The 19,293-nt window shown below is 41.8% G+C and overlaps 1 protein-coding gene across 1 annotated transcript in view; it reads right to left on the bottom strand.

Moving 5' to 3' along the window:
* Window positions 1–19,293, bottom strand: part of LOC110485785 (VPS10 domain-containing receptor SorCS3) — a 213,159-nt gene that overhangs the window by 15,700 nt on the left and 178,166 nt on the right. The window contains exons 11-19 of the mRNA XM_021556952.2: window positions 16,722–16,824; window positions 13,262–13,338; window positions 12,959–13,050; window positions 11,285–11,392; window positions 10,700–10,817; window positions 7,783–7,916; window positions 5,614–5,727; window positions 4,564–4,735; window positions 1,222–1,408 (exon numbers count right to left, since the gene is read on the bottom strand). Coding sequence (XP_021412627.2) covers window positions 1,222–1,408; window positions 4,564–4,735; window positions 5,614–5,727; window positions 7,783–7,916; window positions 10,700–10,817; window positions 11,285–11,392; window positions 12,959–13,050; window positions 13,262–13,338; window positions 16,722–16,824 — 1,105 coding nt within the window. The remainder of the gene's footprint in view (window positions 1–1,221; window positions 1,409–4,563; window positions 4,736–5,613; window positions 5,728–7,782; window positions 7,917–10,699; window positions 10,818–11,284; window positions 11,393–12,958; window positions 13,051–13,261; window positions 13,339–16,721; window positions 16,825–19,293) is intronic.

Raw genomic sequence — 19,293 nt, 5'->3', positions numbered from 1 at the left:
ATTCCAATTTGAAAATTGTGGGGGCATCGTGATTGGCACATTGATTAAAGCATCATCTGCACTCTCTCTCCCCTGTAAATTACCTCAAAATGTGCCAAACAGCCCCCCGAGTGCAGAGGTCTGAGGCACTGCACCACAGTGCTTGATGCGTCAATACAGACCCGTATTCAATCCCAGGCTTTGTCACAGCCGGCCGGTTCCGGGAGACCCATGAGGTGGTGCACAATCATCCGGGTTAGGGGAAGGTTTGGACAAGGTCCTTGTCCAATCGCGCTCTAGAGACTCCTTGTGGCGGACCGGGCGCCTGCAATCTGATTGCGGTCACCTGGTGGACGTTGTTTCCTCCGACACATTGGTGCGGCTGGCTTCCGGGTTAAGCAAGCAGTGTGTCAAGAAGCAGTGCGGCTTGGCAGGGTATTATTTTGAAGAACGTACGGATCTCGACCATCGCCTCTCCAGAGTCGGTACGGGAGTTCCAATGATGTGGCGAGACTGCAACTACCAATTGGATATCACGACATTGGGGAGAAAAAGGGGTACAACTTTTTTTGAAGTATAATAATTTGTACCAAACCATGGAGAAAAAAACACCAGCAGAATCAATGACGTCAAAAATATCAAAGTACACTGATTGAAAGTGTCGTGGCGACCAGAGACAGCACTTAAATGGCACCAGTAATTGACTAAAGCCTCACTTTTCAAGTCAGGAGACGGGGTGGCAATTCAAACACAGCACTTCAAAGAGCTGGATAATTCTTGACGCCTTTTAGACATGAGCATGTTATATTTGTCACGATTATTTACTTGACTGGGTTGACGTTTGTCTGGGTGGTTCATTACAAGATGAAAAGAGAGAGTGAGCATCATTGTGCTGTACTACGTGCAGAGCATTCTGGTACTTTGTCTTTAACTGTCTCCATTGTACACTGCTGTATATTTAGTAAGGTGGTTATTTACAGATAAATATTAGGCAGCGATATTCAATTATGATCCTTGAGAACCACAGCACTATTGTTTTCTATCCTTTCCCTCCAATCAGGGACTGATTCAGAGCAGGGTTACCAGATGAGTGACCACTCTGGTCAATCAATGGCCGGTGTCACAATAACTGACCAATTATCTACCAGGTACAGTATAAACTAAAACCAGAAGTACTTCATTCCTCAATGGCGGGAATTGAATATCCCTGACAAAATAGATGAATGTATAGAGGTGACGTACACGTAACATGGAGGTACAAGGTGGTAGTATCAAATCCCAGGGTGTTCTCCGCCAAGGCCGAGACACGGAATATCCCAGCCGTCTTGTAAACGTGTCTGATCCCCTCTTCGATCCAGCTCAGGTTGGAGTAGGAGACTGCCGTGCCATCTCCGAAATCCAGTTGGATGTTGGTTCTCATTGAGTCACCCTGGAAAACAAGTCAAGATGAAGAAAGAAAGAATGAAAAAAGACACAAATACGACAAAATTAAAAAATTAAGTTAGTTATATAAAAAAAAAATATATAAATATATATATATATATATATATAACAATTCCATTGTATTTGAGAGCCAGGCTAGATGCTTGTACTTGTGTTTATTATAGACTTAAATACATATCATTATTTGTGGCAGGTAGCCAAGTGGTTGGAGCGTTGGGCCAGTAACCAAAAGGTTGCTGGATTCAATCCCCGAGCAGACAAAGAAAAAAATCTGTTGTTTTGCCCCTGAACAAGGCAGTTAACCCACTATTCCTTGGTAGGCCGTCCTTGTAAATAACAATTTGTTCTTAAAACCAACCTGCCTAGTTAAATAAAGATTAAAGGTTTTTAAAAAAAATGGGGTTCTATACAATAACTCAAAACTACAGTACCATTCAGTAATCAGCACTAAGCATGCATGAGCACAGGCAGGGCATCTTTGTCTGTTTTTGTCAGAAGTCCAACAGATTGTGTTTTGACACCTCTACATCAGCATGCATCCTGAGTCTGACATGAGTCCCTGTGGTGTGAGTGTGTGTGTGCATACATGTGTGTGATGGAGGGAGAGAGAACCACAGGAAGGTCAAGGTAGTGTAGTAATCAAGAGAGAGTAGGGTGGCAGGTATACTAGTCAACAGACTGCTGGGCTACATTCAAACACAGACACAAGCAGTCAACACTAACCCAAACATTAGGGTTGCACAATGAGAGCAGTGTGTATGCCTGTTACACCTAATGAGGTTTGTGTGTCTGTGTCTCTCGCTCTCTCTCTCTCTTTCATTTTATTCACTATATGTTTTGCTTCTTTTCAAGCACAGCAGAGTATAAAAACACGAGAAGGCTTCTGGGGGTATATTTCACGCCATTGTACACTGAAAACTATAAACTATGAATAAGCCGAATAAAGAAAGGCAGAATAGAATGGAAGAAAAGGGATAACGTCGGCGGCTATTGTGTGGAACTGTAATGGCCCACAATCCTTTGCCAAAATCTCACTCGCAATGGCACTTAGGTTTTCAGTGGCGTCGATGTCATTCAGGCTTTTGTTGATGTCCACACTCTCTGGACACTTCTAGTTCTATATCGAGGTGTCCTGGGATCGCTAGCTAATCTGCATGAGACTGATGCTGGCATGCTGGCTAAATGTCAAGCTTTGTGTCCGTGGCTCCGTGTGTGACTCAGAGGGCCTCAAAATCCAAAATGCATAATAGGGTAAGCATCATGGTCTGGACAGCAGTGCTGGTTGACAATGAGGGGTTTTGTTAGTTCAGGTCCAGACACAGTAGGACTGTGTAATGTACTCTTGTTCAGGTGAATGTCAACACACAAAGGATGGTATAAATGGTGTGATGTCAGTGCTGTCGTGCTGATGGTGTGTCATACCTGGGTTCAAATCGTTGTTCCTTTCTTTAAAATGCTTTGAGTGTTTGATTGAGCCTGCCTGGAGAGCTAGATGGACTGATTTGCACTTTTGGGACTATTCCATTAGTCTGGTTGGTGTACACATGACATGCTATAATGTAGCTAATGCACAGTAAATCTGGTTGGTGTACACATGACATGCTATAATGTAGCTAATGCACAGTAAATCTGGTTGGTGTACACATGACATGCTATAATGTAGCTAATGTACAGTAAATCTGGTTGGAGTACACATGACATGCTATAATGTAGCTAATGCACAGTAAATCTGGTTGGTGTACACATGACATGCTATAATGTAGCTAATGTACAGTAAATCTGGTTGGAGTACACATGACATGCTATAATGTAGCTAATGCACAGTAAATCTGGTTGGTGTACACATGACATGCTATAATGTAGCTAATGTACAGTAAATCTGGTTGGAGTACACATGACATGCTATAATGTAGCTAATGTACAGTAAATCTGGTTGGAGTACACATGACATGCTATAATGTAGCTAATGCACAGTAAATCTGGTTGGTGTACACATGACATGCTATAATGTAGCTAATGTTCAGTAAATCTGGTTGGTGTACACATGACATGCTATAATGTAGCTAATGCACAGTAAATCTGGTTGGAGTACACATGACACTAAGGTCACTTTGTGATAATGAAAACTTGACGTGTGACACTGCAGATCCCATCCCTCTCTTAAAACATCAAACTTTCTTCCACCTCCCTCTCTCCTTTTTTCTTTTTCTTTTTCTCAACTGCCATGTTCACTACTACTAGCATTACCACACATTACATATTTAGGCCCATTTGCTCTCCCCAAGAAATACTGCCATCTTGGGCTTCATGAATATAAATAAAACCCAATGCCATGAAGATTCTTCACCTCCATTAGTCTCTTGTGATAGTTGTTTTTTATTATTTTGGGACTGAAATCATTATAAAATACATTTCACAAACTTTTTGACCACATGGCATATCTCTCTAATCAGAGGAGGCCTCTCTTAATGAAATAAATATATCCTAATTTCCTCAACTCATCACACTGTAATATGACAGCTGGGCCCGGGAGAGACCTCGTGGTACAGACACTTCTTATCTGCAGTGCAGGGGGAAAGCACCGCCGCACCGAGCAGAGCGCCTCCGCACCTCTTCCACCTGAATTTAATGTGAGGTGATTGAACAGTGTCTAGGGAGTGAGGGGAGCGAGACAAGGCCCTGGCCCTAGAAGGAGGCTACTCTGAGTCTCACTCTATAACAGGGTCTCCAGGGGTGCCTCTATCTCTTAGGTCTTTATCTCTTACTCTGTCTCTCAGCTTAGGGCTTGGGTCCTGTAGCTGTGTGTGGGGGATGTTGTGTTGCAAGTTACAATTAAACTTTCAGCAGTTGGTGTATATGGGATAACATAACAAGGAAATAATTTCAAGCGTATGTCTGGAAAAACATCCATATTTCACTCAGTAACACGCCTACAGTGAGTGAGTTTTACACCACATACTAGTACTACTTTTACAACCATGTATAACAAAACAAAACACCGACTTTTCATTCCATTTTACTTAAGATAAAAATCAATGCAACTTATAACAGTAATGTATACAAAGTCGTCCATTTGGGCTCCTAGGCACAGAATAATTATATACAAAAAGGAAGCCATTTTGGCTTTTGGCCCAGCCCTACCTCATCCAGATGCACTAGGAAGGTGATGTTGGTGTGCAGGTCGGCAGTAAGCTTGCCCTCTCTGGTGGAGAGAGAAAGGCCTTTTGGAGCCCTGTTGGGACACATCTGCTTCCTGGGTGTGTACATGTCCTTGACTCCCTTGACGCAGTTGTTGGACACCACTTTTCGGTACCTTAATTAAGAAGATGCCATATAAATTAGTTAGTACATGTTCAGTATGGTTTAGTGAGGTTATGGCTTCATGACACTACTAGTTAACAAAGCTAAGGTATTGCTCACGTTCATCAATTAAGTTTGACAGGAAATTGCAAAAATTTTATTTTTAACCTCAAAGTGATTGTGGAAGAGAGAGAGCTAGAGAACAAGACTTGCTATTCTTTGACTAAACTTAAAAATGCTTAGTAATTACTAATTTAAAAAGTACTTTTAACCCTGAAAGTTAATGTCTGACACAAGACGTACAGTAGTTGTTGGCCAAATTGACAAAACTCCAACATGTTTTCTAACTCCTAGACAAAACTTGACTTTTAACCTTGGGGAGGCGGATGCATAAATGAAGGATGAACCGTTCTCCTCAGACTTCCAAAGTCCTGAGGCGTCCTAATCTGTGTCCTATGACTCCTGACAGTGCTTTGCAGCTCTCAGAAGTACACTATGTCACTCAGTATAGATCTACTGTCTGGTGAATGACTCAGGCCTAAATAGCCAATATCACTATTCACACTAGGAGCCGTGCCAGAGGGTGTGACACCCTGACAGTGTTTCATTACAGTGGGAAGATGGGAAGATGAAGAAGCATTGGCCAACCTATACAGAGAGATACTGTAGCCACTGTAAGTTTTTACTTATCTTTTGTAATGTGTGATACATATTCAGGATTTTTAACATGGACCATATTATGACCATCATAATGTTTTACAAAATGAAATGGAAAACATCAGAGCGATAATGTATGGCCTCCCATTGAACAGAAATATACAAAAGGGTTGCCTTCACTTAAAATAGACAACATAGAAACGCTACAAAGTAGTGGCCCTATGTGTAACTCACCCTGTGCTGTTGAGGTACTTCTGTCCTTGGCTGCAGCTCCTTGAGACAACAGCTGGGTTGAACCAGAACGCTGGTAGACAGTTCCCTTCTCTACGCCGTTCATAGCCATAATCACTATAACAAATCACATACAGAATGTGATCAATATCAACACTTTACCTGTACCTAATGTATATGTACATATCTACCTCAATTACCTCATACATCTGCACGTCAACTCGGTACTGGAACCCGTGTATATATCCAAGTTATCGCTGTTCTATGTATTTATTATTACTTTTCTATATTTCTCTCTCTGCATTGTTAGGAAGAGCCCGTGAGTAAGCATTTCACTGTTCGTCTACACCTGGTGTTTACGAAGCATGTGATAAATACAATTTGATATGATTTTGAGCCAAAGGACGTACAGTATTACTGTGTTATAGGTTACAGCTTCTCTTTCCTATCCCTCAGCACAATACATATAATAGATATATTTTGCATTGCAACGCATCATTATTATATATTGATTCGGCTGCGGTTGACAAATGCTCCAGATCAGCAGAGGTAGGAAGACTGAGCCTTGGGGGACTCCATGTCAACACAGGCAGCCAGGTCAGGGATGGCTGACTTCCACCGGCTGACGTTAGCTACCTCCCAATCACAAAGTAATTTACATCTGGGCAAAGCAGGTTAGGCAAGTGCCCATTCTAATAACGAAACTGTCATTGATTTATCAATTAATTACCTAGCCAGAACTAACAGGAAGCAACAAAGCCTGAGGTCCGTCTAGGACTCCCTATGGCCTGGTCTGACCTCAGTGTGATTTAGAACCTCCCCCAATTTATTGACAGGCTGTCAAGTGAAGTTATGGTGTTTTGGTTGGTTGGGATAATATTTATAAGGGACCGAGTGAGTCCAATGAGGGTACAGTGTCCAGTTAAGGACATTACAGCACCACTGAGTCACAGCTTTGGTAACGCATAGATTACATTTCTTTCCAGTAAGTCACAGAAAAGTCTGGTGTCCAGTTTAGTACATTATAGTCATGCAGACTCCCAGCGTGTTTTGGTTACGTATTAATACTAATCTCTCCTCACTTATTATTAATATAATATATACAGTGTTATATATATGTATATACACTGAACAAAAACATAAACACAACATGTTGGTCCCATGTTTCATGAGCTGAAATAAAAGATCCCCAGAAATTTTCCATAGGCATAGATTTTCTCCTGCCAAGATAATCCATCCACCTGACAGGTGTGGCATGTCAAGAAGATGATTAAACAGCACGATAATTACACAGGTGCACCTTGTGATGTGAACAATTAAAGGTCACTCTAAAATGTGCAGTTTTGTCACACAACACAATGCCACAGATGTCTCAATGTTTTGAGGGATCTTGCAATCGGTATGCTGACTGCAGGAAAGTACAGCAGATCTGTTGTCAGATAATTTAATATTTGTTTCTCTAGCATAAGCCACCTCCAATGTAGTTTTAGAGAACGCGGCAGTATGTCCAACTGGCCCCACATTGAAGTTTCTCAAAGATATTGTTTTTTTATTTTTGAATTTCACTGTCTCTATCACCAGCTGTAGAGATAGAGAGAGAGAGAGACATGCCATGTGGTCAGGAAGTTTGTGAAATGTATCGTATAATAATTTCAGTCCAAAATAATTAAAAACAACTATCATTGGAGACGAATGGATTCTAATTAAAACTCATACTGTCTGACCTGACACCGCTGGCATTTATATAAAAATGTATCATTGCTTTTCTTTTCCCTGCCTTTTGAAGATAAAAAAACCAACCTCCTACAGTCCTATTAACACCCCTCATTTTCTCTACGTTATTATAAACACCGCAAAAAAAGCTAAGCAGAGAGACAGACATTAGGAGCAAATTATCCCCGAAAAATATCTGATAATTGGAGCGTTGACACCGAAAATAAACCAAATGAATGGGATCCTGAAATAGTGTATTAAATCCAATGGGACAACATACAACATACATTAAATTAAATGGGACAACATACACAAAGCATCATACAAATATCTCTCTCTTTTATGGACACTGAAACTTCTGTTGATCTACTCATGTTTAGATTTGTGATAAAAATACATGTTTTCACGTGTTCTATTTTACTGCAAATGTGAGTCATTTTACTAGTACACTATAATTACCATTCAAAGTCGTGGGCCCGACAGATACACGATTCAGCAGAGAGGACTTTGGCGTAGTCTTTTCCCAGCATGCAATAGTTTCCTGGTCTGCGTTTCATATAGATCTGTTTCTGGCCCATCACACACGGCTCGCCCTGTGAAACACATACAGGATATTAATCCATATAGTGAACGCACATGGGATTACACTAAATCATTTTCAAATGTCAAATTCACATAGAACAGCAAGTCAAACCATTCTTATGTTAACCTATTGAGCTTATTGGAACTAGCCAAACACTGTAAGTACACTGTATCTACCTTGTAAAAACATTGTTACCCAGAGGAAAATGGGGGAGGGGCATGCTTTTTTAGTTTCAGTCAGGAGGAGGTTTTTATTTTATTTTATTTTGGCCAGGGGAGGGTCAGGTAATTTGTAATCGATTAAATGCCAAATTACTCAGGTTTTCAGAATGATTCTACTATCTCGATGTGTGCCACTACTGTGGTCACAATAAAATGGGCAAAGTTGCATTTCTAAGAAAATGTACTTCCTTCCTGAGTTTTTACGTTGCTGTGGTGGTGTATATAAACCAGGTTTCACTGCATTACACACTGCAATGGATAGGTGCTCCCAATCATGAGCCCCGGCCTGTCCTGCTCTTGCTGATGTAAACCTATTTGTGCTGCCTAACAAATGACTGTGCTGTGTAGGCCTAGTCTGCTTGCAGACTAGGCCTACTGATGCCCTGTTCAGTTTGAGAGGGAGAGAATGAAGATGAAACGGAAGACTCGAGGTGAACTTGCTACTGATAGAATTGATTTTAATGAAAACAAAATGTTTTGTTGCCCATAATGAAGCTATTTATCAGAGTTTTTGACCTCACAATAAGCCATATTCAAGTTATTTACGTAACTTACATTACCATGAAGCAGCAGCAGTTTAATTTGACTTGAAGCTATTAAGAATGAGAGGGCTTTGTGTTGAAGACTATTTCTCTTATTCAAAAAATAAGAGGTACCTGTTTGACAGATGAAATTATAGTCTACTTTCCACAGACTGTCAGCCATTTCCTTCAGTCACCATACACTCCTTAAATATCTGTGTCAGTGAAGAGCGTGGAGTGTTAAGTTAAAACCAGGGCTCGAAATGAGGAGGTATGTGAGGGTATCGTGGCTTTTGTTAAAAAGCATGGCCAAAAGCATAGGCCTAACCCCTTGTTAGCTTGTTATTTTGGAAATAAGTGTGTATGGACCTGATTATATGAAGTGATATATAAGGACACTTTAATCCGCAATTCTTTATGCTAGAAACAAGCTGTAAAATGTCGGGGAAAGACGAGACTCCGATGCATATGGGTAATCTTTGGTTTGTCTCTATGACATGCAGAAGCTACGCTACAACCTTCTATAGCCGAGGAGACAAGAAATGTACTTTGCTTGAGAAGTAATGTGTGATTCTGTCATTATCAATTGACGTTCGACATTTCAACAGGTTATAAAACAACATAATAACTCAAAATCAGTCAGGAGCAAGCCAGGTAGCCTACGAAGGTACAAAAATGTACTATTTTAGTATTATTTTTTCCAGGCTATAGCCTGACATTTAAGAAATCAATTGAGAAACATTTGTGACATGCTACAGGCTGGCAGGGGTGCACAGCATTTCAACAACATGCCTAGACAGTACATTTCGCATTAAGGCGGTATTAAATGAAATAAAATAGAAACACGAGTTTGGCTAGTCTTTGGTTTGAGGATCATGTGGTGAGCTACAATACGCATGCCTAGTTTGTTCATTTAGACTAGCAGATGCTCTTATACTCCCATGCCTTAATCACAATCTACACAAAACTATTTTGCAGCAACACTATCTGTCACGTCCTGATCTGTTTCACCTGTCCTTGTGCTTGTCTCCACCCCCTCCAGGTGTCGCCCATCTTCCCACTTATCCTCTGGATATTTATACCTGTGTTTTCTGTCTGTCTGTTGCCAGTTCGTCTTGTTTGTTCACGCCTACCAGCATTTTGTCTCAGCTCCTGTTTTTCCCAAGTATCTCTTTTTCCTCATCCTCCTGGTTTTTGACCCTTGCCTGTCCTGAACCTGTACCCGCCCACCTGACCACTCTGCCTGTCCCTGAACCTGCCTGTCGTCCTGGCCTCTACTCTGGATTATCAACACCTACCTGCCTTGACCTGTCGTCTGCCTGCCTAAAATCTAAAATTATAGATTCCCAATTAAACATTTTTTTTTGCTGTGTTAAACAACTAATGGCTTTTTCTCAAATGAATTGATGATCATGTACTTCAGTTGTAACTGGTTCTGTTGTGCTCACTTTTTACAGTTGATAGACAACTTTAGCACTGTGCTCATTCGTCGTCATGCTCTATTTTCATATTAAAAAAGATTCTGCCTGTCTCCAGTCATGTCAAATTATGTAGAATTGCATGAAATGTGTTAATAAAAGGCTATTTTGGGGGATGCAAATAAGATGATAGATTCCTGCAGTGCTTTTGTTATAATTGATATATTTTCACCACTACCCTTGTCCGCGGTGGTCTTTGAACCCACAACTTTCTAGCTACTTTGCCATCTAATAAAATGAAGAACGGTTTCTAAAACTGCATATCAAAAGCTCTGGTCTGTCCTAGGAGTGAAGCTAAATGGTAGGCATATTCTCTGCTATCCACTTGATGTTTTCATTATTATTTGGGGTATAGGGGAGGGTCACTTTTTTTTATCATTAGGGGAGGGTTGGGTATAAATATATTTTACTGAAGGAAGGACCATCCATTTTCTTTTCAGAGAGGTCCGATTTTCTCCAAGTATTGTCATTATATATAACGTACAGTCCCTAACTAGCATGTAAATACATTGTTATTAAGTAATAAGGACACATATTGATAAGTTGACTGACTTCCTGTTTAAGAGGTATTACCTTGTTGTGAAGGTGCCACGTCTGATAGTCTCCTTCTGTACATTTCCTGTTGAAGATGGACTTGTAGTCTATCTTGATAAGCTGCCACTCAGACCTATGGCTGAAATGTCCAAAAAACCTTGAGAAACCAAAGGATGGATACATAAGTTAATATAACTCGACAAGGGTTGTCAGCGCTACAAGGTTTCACCAATGGGGCATTCAGTCCTAAGCTAACAGACTGACAACCCTTACGAATCAAATATTTTTTCCCATTTAAACGTCTGTTAATAAAGATGAGACATCAGCAATCGTTGAATTAAAATTCCTCCCCATCCCCTCATATCTTCCCTCCAAGAGGATCATGGTTCCCAAGAGAACAAGATGGAGAGACACATTATGTCATCCATCTCATCCCTGCATCCCCTTCCCTTTCACCAAAAGGAACAGAGTCCCAAAACAATGGAAGACAGAAAGATTAAACACGTCCTCCCTCCTTTTCTCCATCTAAGACTTCCTATGGAGGACAAAAGAACGTCATCCCCCCGTCTCTAGATCATTCATCACTGCAGGTCATCCCTCAATTACTCTATTGTCCAGACTCACGTCATGATCTGGTTCTCTGTTCCTGCCTCCACCAGCATCCCGTCCACGAACAGAGGCACCAAGGAGAAGCTGTGTCTGGTCCACTGACGCCCTTCATCAAAACTGATTCTGTAACAGAGTAACAACACAATAACACATTGAATGAATCCCAAATGGCACCCAGGGTCTACAGGCCTCTGGTCTAAAGTAGTGAAGCCTACTAGGAAAAAGGGTGTCATTTGGGCTGCAACCATTCACATCTCAGACTGGCGGTAACAAGAAGGTCAATATTTATCATTCTGACTTGGAGTGCTGATCTAGGATCAGTTTTACCTTTTAGATCACATTGAATGTGATTATACGGACCGGTGGAATCTGATCCTGGATTAGTATTACTACTCTGAATTCTAGCCCTGATGCTATCAGGGTGATGCTCTCTCAAGATCAGTGGAGTGAATAGTCTCCATAGACAGTCACCCGCTGAATTTCAGGTTGTATCTAATTGACTACAATTAGTACACGTTCTGCTGAATAGAAGAAGAATAAAACAACAGAACTGTGTTTGACTATCAAAGCGTGGAGGCATAACAACTTGAAGAGAAAACTCAAAGTCTTGAGTTTACTGACAGTCTACAGCGACGGTGATGTAGAAGAAAAAACACAACACACAAAACATACCAGAATAGAACCGTTTCATGTTCTAACGACTACAAAACAGGGGCAGAGAGGTGTGGGGAGACAAATAAAAAAAAGAAAAAGAGAATGGGTAACTTTCATCCTCTGGGCCTGTTCTCTATTGATTCTGACATCTCATCAACATCACTTCAGATGTGAGAACACTGGAGTACTGTGTGTGACAAGGTTGGGAACAACACTCAACAAGGCAGACTCTTGCACTAGGATACAAGAAGCTGCAGCCCCCTTGTTGCAGCTTCCATCCCAACCTCCATGGGCCAGCATGCCTTCATCTGGTTAAAAGTTCAGACAACAGACAAAGTATTGATGCACATCTATTAGGAGGACACCAGGGCCAGGAAATGTTCTGTTACTCCTAGCTCTGAAGAGCGAAAGAGAGAGAGACACGATTGGGTTCTACAGCGCTTGCCTGGGTTCAAATAGTATTTATCTTTCAAATACTTTAGTTGCCATTACCTGGCCTAATGGATCCAATGGAATTGGCCCAAAAGCGCAACCCCCACCCATCTGGCCCTCTAGACAATTAAATGTCTCAATTAAACACTGAAAGAAAAAAATACTATTTCAAAACTGGTCTGATATGAGGGCTTCTACTGTGTTCCTTTCCTCCACTAGTGCACTTAAATCATCTAGGAGACACAACCAGGAAGGAAGGAATCCTCCACACTTGACTGGTGCTAAAAGTAATTTCTAAATGTTTTCCTAAAGTGATATAAGAAGAAGAGAGATGTGGTTTCAGTTGAGTTGGTCTTCACTGAGGCAAAACGTAGGCACTCCAATTTAGAATAGGATGGTCAGTGTAAAGTACTAAAAGGGGGACTACGTGAAGAAAAACACTTTCCCCCAATTTAGATTTTTGACAACATGTTTGCATCTTTATTGCATACGTTTAATCATATATAAAGTGAAATTAAAAAAGTTTTCTTGACATCAATAGAAGTACTAACATGTTACAACCAGTTATCAGATATACCAACACTGAACTAGATATAAACCTACTGTAAATGCCTAGTGGGGACGGTTGGTTGTTTCACAGCGACAAGGGCCCCTCCTTTATCCAGAAACCAGACATTGTGTTCCTCCTCGAATATCTGAAACAGGACACACAGCCCATTCAATATAATATATGATTTACATACAGTTACCATTTGTACACATCTAGCTGAACACTGAGAGTTTCATAACACCTCAAGATCAAAAGGCAGAACCAGCAGTCCAAAAAAATATATTTTCCAAACTACAACATTCAAATATATGATTAGAATAACTTAGGTTTTACCCCCAAATTCAGTCCAAACTCACATGTCTCCAGTTGTTACCAGCATCAGATGAGATGAACATTCCAACGTTATTGTACGACAGCTCAGACCCAATATTCCCTGTGATAAAAATGGAACAAAGCATTAGTTAAATATTCAAATGATGCTGAAAATATGAAGATGGTGTAAATTACAATGAAGAATAGATGCAGAGAGGAGAAGAACAACCATTCATGATTGGATGGATATTGCTCAGTTTTTCTTAAGCAATGATAAAACATTTTAAAATGCAGACCACACTATTTGCCTAGAGAGTTTTCAGCTATACACTCGTGGCTGTTTATTTACCACTACAGACAGATGCATGCACTAAGACCGCACTCAGTCAACTGTATAAGGAATTCAGCAAACAGGAAAACGCTCAACCAGAGGCGGAGCTCCTAGTGGCCGCAGACTTTAATGCAGAGAAACTTAAATCAGTTCTACTTCATTTCTATCAACATGTTAAATGTGCAACCAGCGGGAAAACATTCTAGATCACCTGTACTCCACACACAGAGACGCGTACAAAGCTCTCCCTCACCCTCCATTTGGTAAATCCAACCACAATTCTATCCTCCTGATTCCTGCTTACATGCAAAAAATAAAGCAGGAAGCACCAGTGACTCGGTCTGTAAAAAAGTGGTCAGATGAAGCAGATGCTAAACTACAGGACTGCTTTGCTATCACAGACTGGAACATGTTTCGGGATTCTTCCGATGGCATTGAGGAGTACACCACATCGGTCACTGGCTTTATCAATAAGTGCATCGAGGACGTCGTCCCCACAGTGACTGTATGTACATACCCCAACCAGAAGCCATGGATTACAGGCAACATTCGCACTGAGCTAAAGGGTAGAGCTGCCGCTTTCAAGGTGCGGGACTCTAACCCGGAAACTTACAAGAAACCATCAAACAGGAAAAGCGTCAATACAGGGCTAAGATTGAATCGTACTACACCGGCTCTGACACTCGTTTTATTTGGCAGGGCTTGCAAAGTATTGCAGACTACAAAGGGAAGCACAGCGTGAGTAAGACCTTTAAACAGGTCAACATACACAAGGCTGTGGGGCCAGATGGATTACCATGACGTGTGCTCCGGGCATGTGCTGACCAACTGGCAGGTGTCTTCACTGACATTTTCAACATGTCCCTGATTGAGTCTGTAATGCCAACATGTTTCAAGCAGACCACCATAGTCCCTGTACCCAAGAACACGAAGGAAACTTGCCTAAATGACTACAGACCCGTAGCACTCATGTCCGTAACCACGAAATGCTTTGAAAGGCTGGTAATAGCTCACATCAACACCATTATCCCAGCAACCCTAGAACCACTCCAATTTGCACACCACCCAAAAAAGATCAGATGATGCAATCTCTATTGCACTCCACAATGCTCTTTCGCACCTGGAAAAAATGAACACCTACGTGAGAATGCTATTCATTGACTACAGCTCAGCGTTCAACATCATAGTACTTTCATAGCTCATCACTAAGCTAAGGATCCTGGGACTAAACACCTCCCTCTGCAACTGGATCCTGGACTTCTTGACGGGCCACCTCCAATTGGTGAGGGTAGGTAGCAACACATCTGCCACGCTGATCCTCAACCTTGGAGACCCTCAGGGGTGCATGCTGAGTCCCCTCCTGTACTCCCTGTTCACCCATAACCGCGTGGCCAGGCACAACTCCAACACCATCATTAAGTTTGCAGACGACACAACAGTGGTAGGCCTGATCACCGACAACGATGAGACAGCCTATAGGGAGGAGGTCAGAGACCTGGCCGGGTGGTGCCAGAATAACAACCTATCCCTCAACGTAACCAAGAGTAAGGAGATGATTGTAGACTACAGGAAAAGGAGGACCGAGCACGCCCCCATTCTCATCGACTGGGCTGTAGTGCAGCAGAGCTTCAATTTCCTTGGTGTACACATCACCAACAAACTATGATGGTCCAAACACACCAAGACAGTCATGAAGAGGTCATGACAAAGCCTATTCCTCCTCAGGAAACTAAAAAGATTTGCATGGGTCCTCAGATCCTCAAAAGGTTCTACAGCTGCAACATCGAGCGCATCCTGACTTGGTTGCTTCACTGCCTGGTATGGCAACTGTTCGGCCTCCGACCGCAAGGCACTACACAGGCTAAGCTGCCTGCCATCCAGGAACTCTACACCAGGAGGTGTCTGGCCCTAAAAATTGTCAAAGACTCCAGCCACCCCAGTCATAGACATTTCCATCTACTACCGCATGGCAAGCGGTATCGGAGTGCCAAGTCTAGGACAAAAAGGCTTCTCAACAGTTTTTACCCCCAAGCCATAAGACTCCTGAACAGGTAATCAAATGGCTCCCCGGACTATTTGCATTGTGTGCCCCCCCAACCCCTCTTTTACGTTGCTGCTACTCTCAGTTTATCATATATGTATAGTCATTTTAACTATACATTCATGTACATACTACCTCAATTAGCCTGACTATCCGGTGCCCCCACACATTGGCTACCCGGGCTATCTGCATTGTGTCCCGCCACCCACCACCCGCCAACCCCTCTTCTACGCTACTGCTATTCTTTGTTTTTCATATATGCATCGTCACTTTAACCATATCTTCATATACATACAACCTCAATCAACCCGACTAACCGATGACTGCATATGAACTCGCTACAGTTATAGCCTCGCTACTGTATATAGCCTCGCAACTATTGTTTTTCACTGGCTTTTTACAGTTGTTTTTATTTCTTTACTTATCTATTGTTCGCCCCATATCTTTATTTTTAGAAATTGCACTGTTGGTTAGAGCCTGTAAGTAAGCATTTCACTGTAACATGTGACAAATAAACTTTGATTTGATATTGCTCAGTTTTTCTTAAGCAATGATGTAACATGTTAATCTCTGAGCATATCTCTCCACTTTGTTGATGCCTTGTGATATCCCCCAACCACTGTTCAGTGTCAGGCGTGAGTTTTGAGCTACATCGTGTTTCAGGGTCACCACCTGATCTCTGCACCAGCTGTGTGTGTGTGTGTGTGTGTGTGTGTGTGTGTGTGTGTGTGTGAGGGCGTCGGGGCGAGTGATGACCTGGGCCAAAGCAGAGGGTTGTGCAGAGCTACCTGAACACACACTCGCATAAACATAATCTGCTGTGTCATGTGTCCTCAGTCTGCACTGGCCTACTTAAATAAACTTTGCATCACCAAAATATCTGTGAGTAAGGACAACATCTGAAGTGCTATAGTGTGTCTATCAGTAATGTTATGGATTGGATAATCATCATAATTTTCACAATCAAATGGATTTTCAGAACTGACCTGGAAAAGATAGACAGCTGTTCTTCTTTTGTACCATTACCTAAATTTAATAGATGTCTTTCTATTCAGCCAAATGAATTTTCACATACGTGGACAATAAGGTAATCTAATCTTATCTATCAAATGTTCATTCTGTATTCTCTCACCTGTGGCCACTATGATTCCCGGTGCTGAGGCCTTGGTTGATATGCTGCCTGACAGGTAGGGGTTTTCAGACGTCTGCAGTTGGAGATGGAGCGAACAGAAGGGCTGAGAAATGACAGACAGTCCATTATATTTGACGAAGTCATTATACACTTATACACTGGTCAATCAAATCCCCAATGTTACATAGAACACTAAAGGACCTTTAAAGGTGTACAAAGCATATGCTTTTTTATTTCAAGAGAAGGTCCTTGAGATAAGGAAAAGAAAAGCTGCCATGCTGTCTTTATTAAGCTTTCATCTCAGAAAGCCTGAAGATAATGCCTAATAGAATCCTTTTGATTCTGAAGTCTTCCAGTGAGTTACATTTACACCAAATGCTAATAACAATGCTAACATAGGCAGTTAGCTATACAAAAAAACAATATTTTGTGACCAAAACAAAACATGCTGCCTCTCCATAGTTTGTCTTAATTGTCGTTATCAGTCATTAATACAGGGAGGGTCTATACATAAAATCATTAAGTCAAGGGAGAGAAGGAGAGAGAGGGAGACACAGCTACATGTGAGCTCTCACATTTTTAAACATGTTTTTTTACAAAAAGGTAGATTTGGAGTTAGACAAACTTGGATATTTCGTCAGGGACATATACAGGATGCTGCCCTCCACAGCATAACCTTCACTCCCGATTCAAAACTTCAAACCTAGAATCTAGTTTTGCACCAAATTTCCTGGAAGGGTTACCACGACCAAGGATTCATTTTTCCAAGTTATACAGAGAGTGCCCTGGTAAACAAACAGCAGAGACCTGAGGACACCATCCGCCCTGGGACTGAGACAGACCAGATACAGCTTCAATTAGCACGGATGTGTGAAGTGAGAGGTGTCGAAGCCTTCGAGCCCAATAAATGGCAGGAGTCTCACAGTATACCCCGTCCAAATTCCGAGGCCTTTGACACCCCCTCTCGCTGTTCAGAGACCATCCACTGACATTTCTACAAGAAATCCGCCTACAGAAATAAAATATTCTCCCAAGTGGGTGTGACACCTACTCCCATTGTCTGCTGCACTGCTGCTTGGATTCTTTCTGGCAATCTGTTCACTGTCTGCCCTGGCCTGTCTCCCCTGTCTGGTACAGGTACCCCCGCCACACACGTACTGTTGGGGCGAGTGACTCTGAATTTACAATGGCTAGCCCCAAGTCATTATATTTTCTTTCTTGTGCATTTTGCTATTTTGATATTTGCCTCATGGCTCCTGCACGCTTTGTTGACTATGAACGTTCTTGTTTGCCCAACCGTGGGACAGACTGTGTTTGTTCCCACACTCGGGACTCTGACTGTCTATTGGTTACACAGACTTTTGGCCTCCCATCCTAATCTGAGCACCTCTCGCCGGCTTTGTATTCATGTTATTTGATTTAAATTTCTGTACAATATGATCTTGTTGCCATCAAACGTTATAAATAAACGCTGCAGAGCTCTCCCTGTCCTCTGCCGTGCCTTGATTGTATTACTACTGCTGATGATATCTGGAAACGTGCACTGTTGCTAGCCCCAATTCTGACTTGTGCTCTGATATCTGCTTCACTGATTTCTGCTCTCGTAAAAGCCTGTGTTTTCTGCACATTAACACTAGAAGCTTATTACCTAAAATGGATCAATTGAAAGTATGGGTTCACAGCTCCAATCCAGATGTGTTGGTCATTACTGAGACGTGGTTAAGGAAGAGTGTTTTGAATACTGATGTTAACTTTTCTGGTTAAGACCTTTTGCAGGCAAGACAGATCTTCCAAAGGTTGGGGAGTGGATATCTTTACCAAGGATCACCTTCAGTGCTCGGATGTCTCCACCAAGTCTGTCCCCAAACAATTTCAATTGCTGGTTTTAAGCATTAAGAGCTCTTTGTTGACTGTCATCGTCCTCCATCAGCTCTGGCCTGTACCTACCTGCCCTAAACTCTCTCCTGGCCCCTTACACTAAGTCTGTATTTGTTCTGCTAGGTGACCTAAACTGGGACATGCTTAAATCACCTGACCAAGGCCTAAAGCAATGGGGCGCGGCAAATCTTTCTCAGATTATTACCAATCCCACAGGGTATGACTCCAAATACACAGAAAAGGCTACTCTCCACGATGTTATCCTCACAAATAATAAAGATAGGTATCAGTCTGCTGTTTTCTGTAATGATCTTAGTGATTACTGTTTTACAGCCAGTGTTCGTAAAGGCTGCCTAGTGAAACGACCTGTTCTGATTTGTTATAGCTGCTTGCTAAAAAACTTTAATGAGCAAGCCTTCCTTCATGACCTGGCCTCTGTAAATTGGAATAGAATCAGCTTGATCCCCTCTGTTGAAGACGCTTGGAACTTCATTTTTTTTCAGTGGTATTGTTAACTTTTATGGCTGCAGGGGCAGTATTGAGTAGCTTGGATGAAAAGGTGCCCATTGCAAACGGCCAGCTCCTCAGTCTCAGTTGCTAATATATGCATATTATTATCAGTATTGGATAGAAAACACTCTAAAGTTTACAGAACTGTCAAAATATTGTCTGTGGGTATAACAGAACTGATATT

Source organism: Oncorhynchus mykiss, chromosome 13 (genome assembly GCF_013265735.2).
Source record: "Oncorhynchus mykiss isolate Arlee chromosome 13, USDA_OmykA_1.1, whole genome shotgun sequence".
Taxonomy (NCBI): Eukaryota; Metazoa; Chordata; class Actinopteri; order Salmoniformes; family Salmonidae; genus Oncorhynchus; species Oncorhynchus mykiss.
The sequence above is the reverse complement of the archived record's forward strand: the minus strand, read 5'-3'. Positions and strand labels throughout refer to the sequence as shown.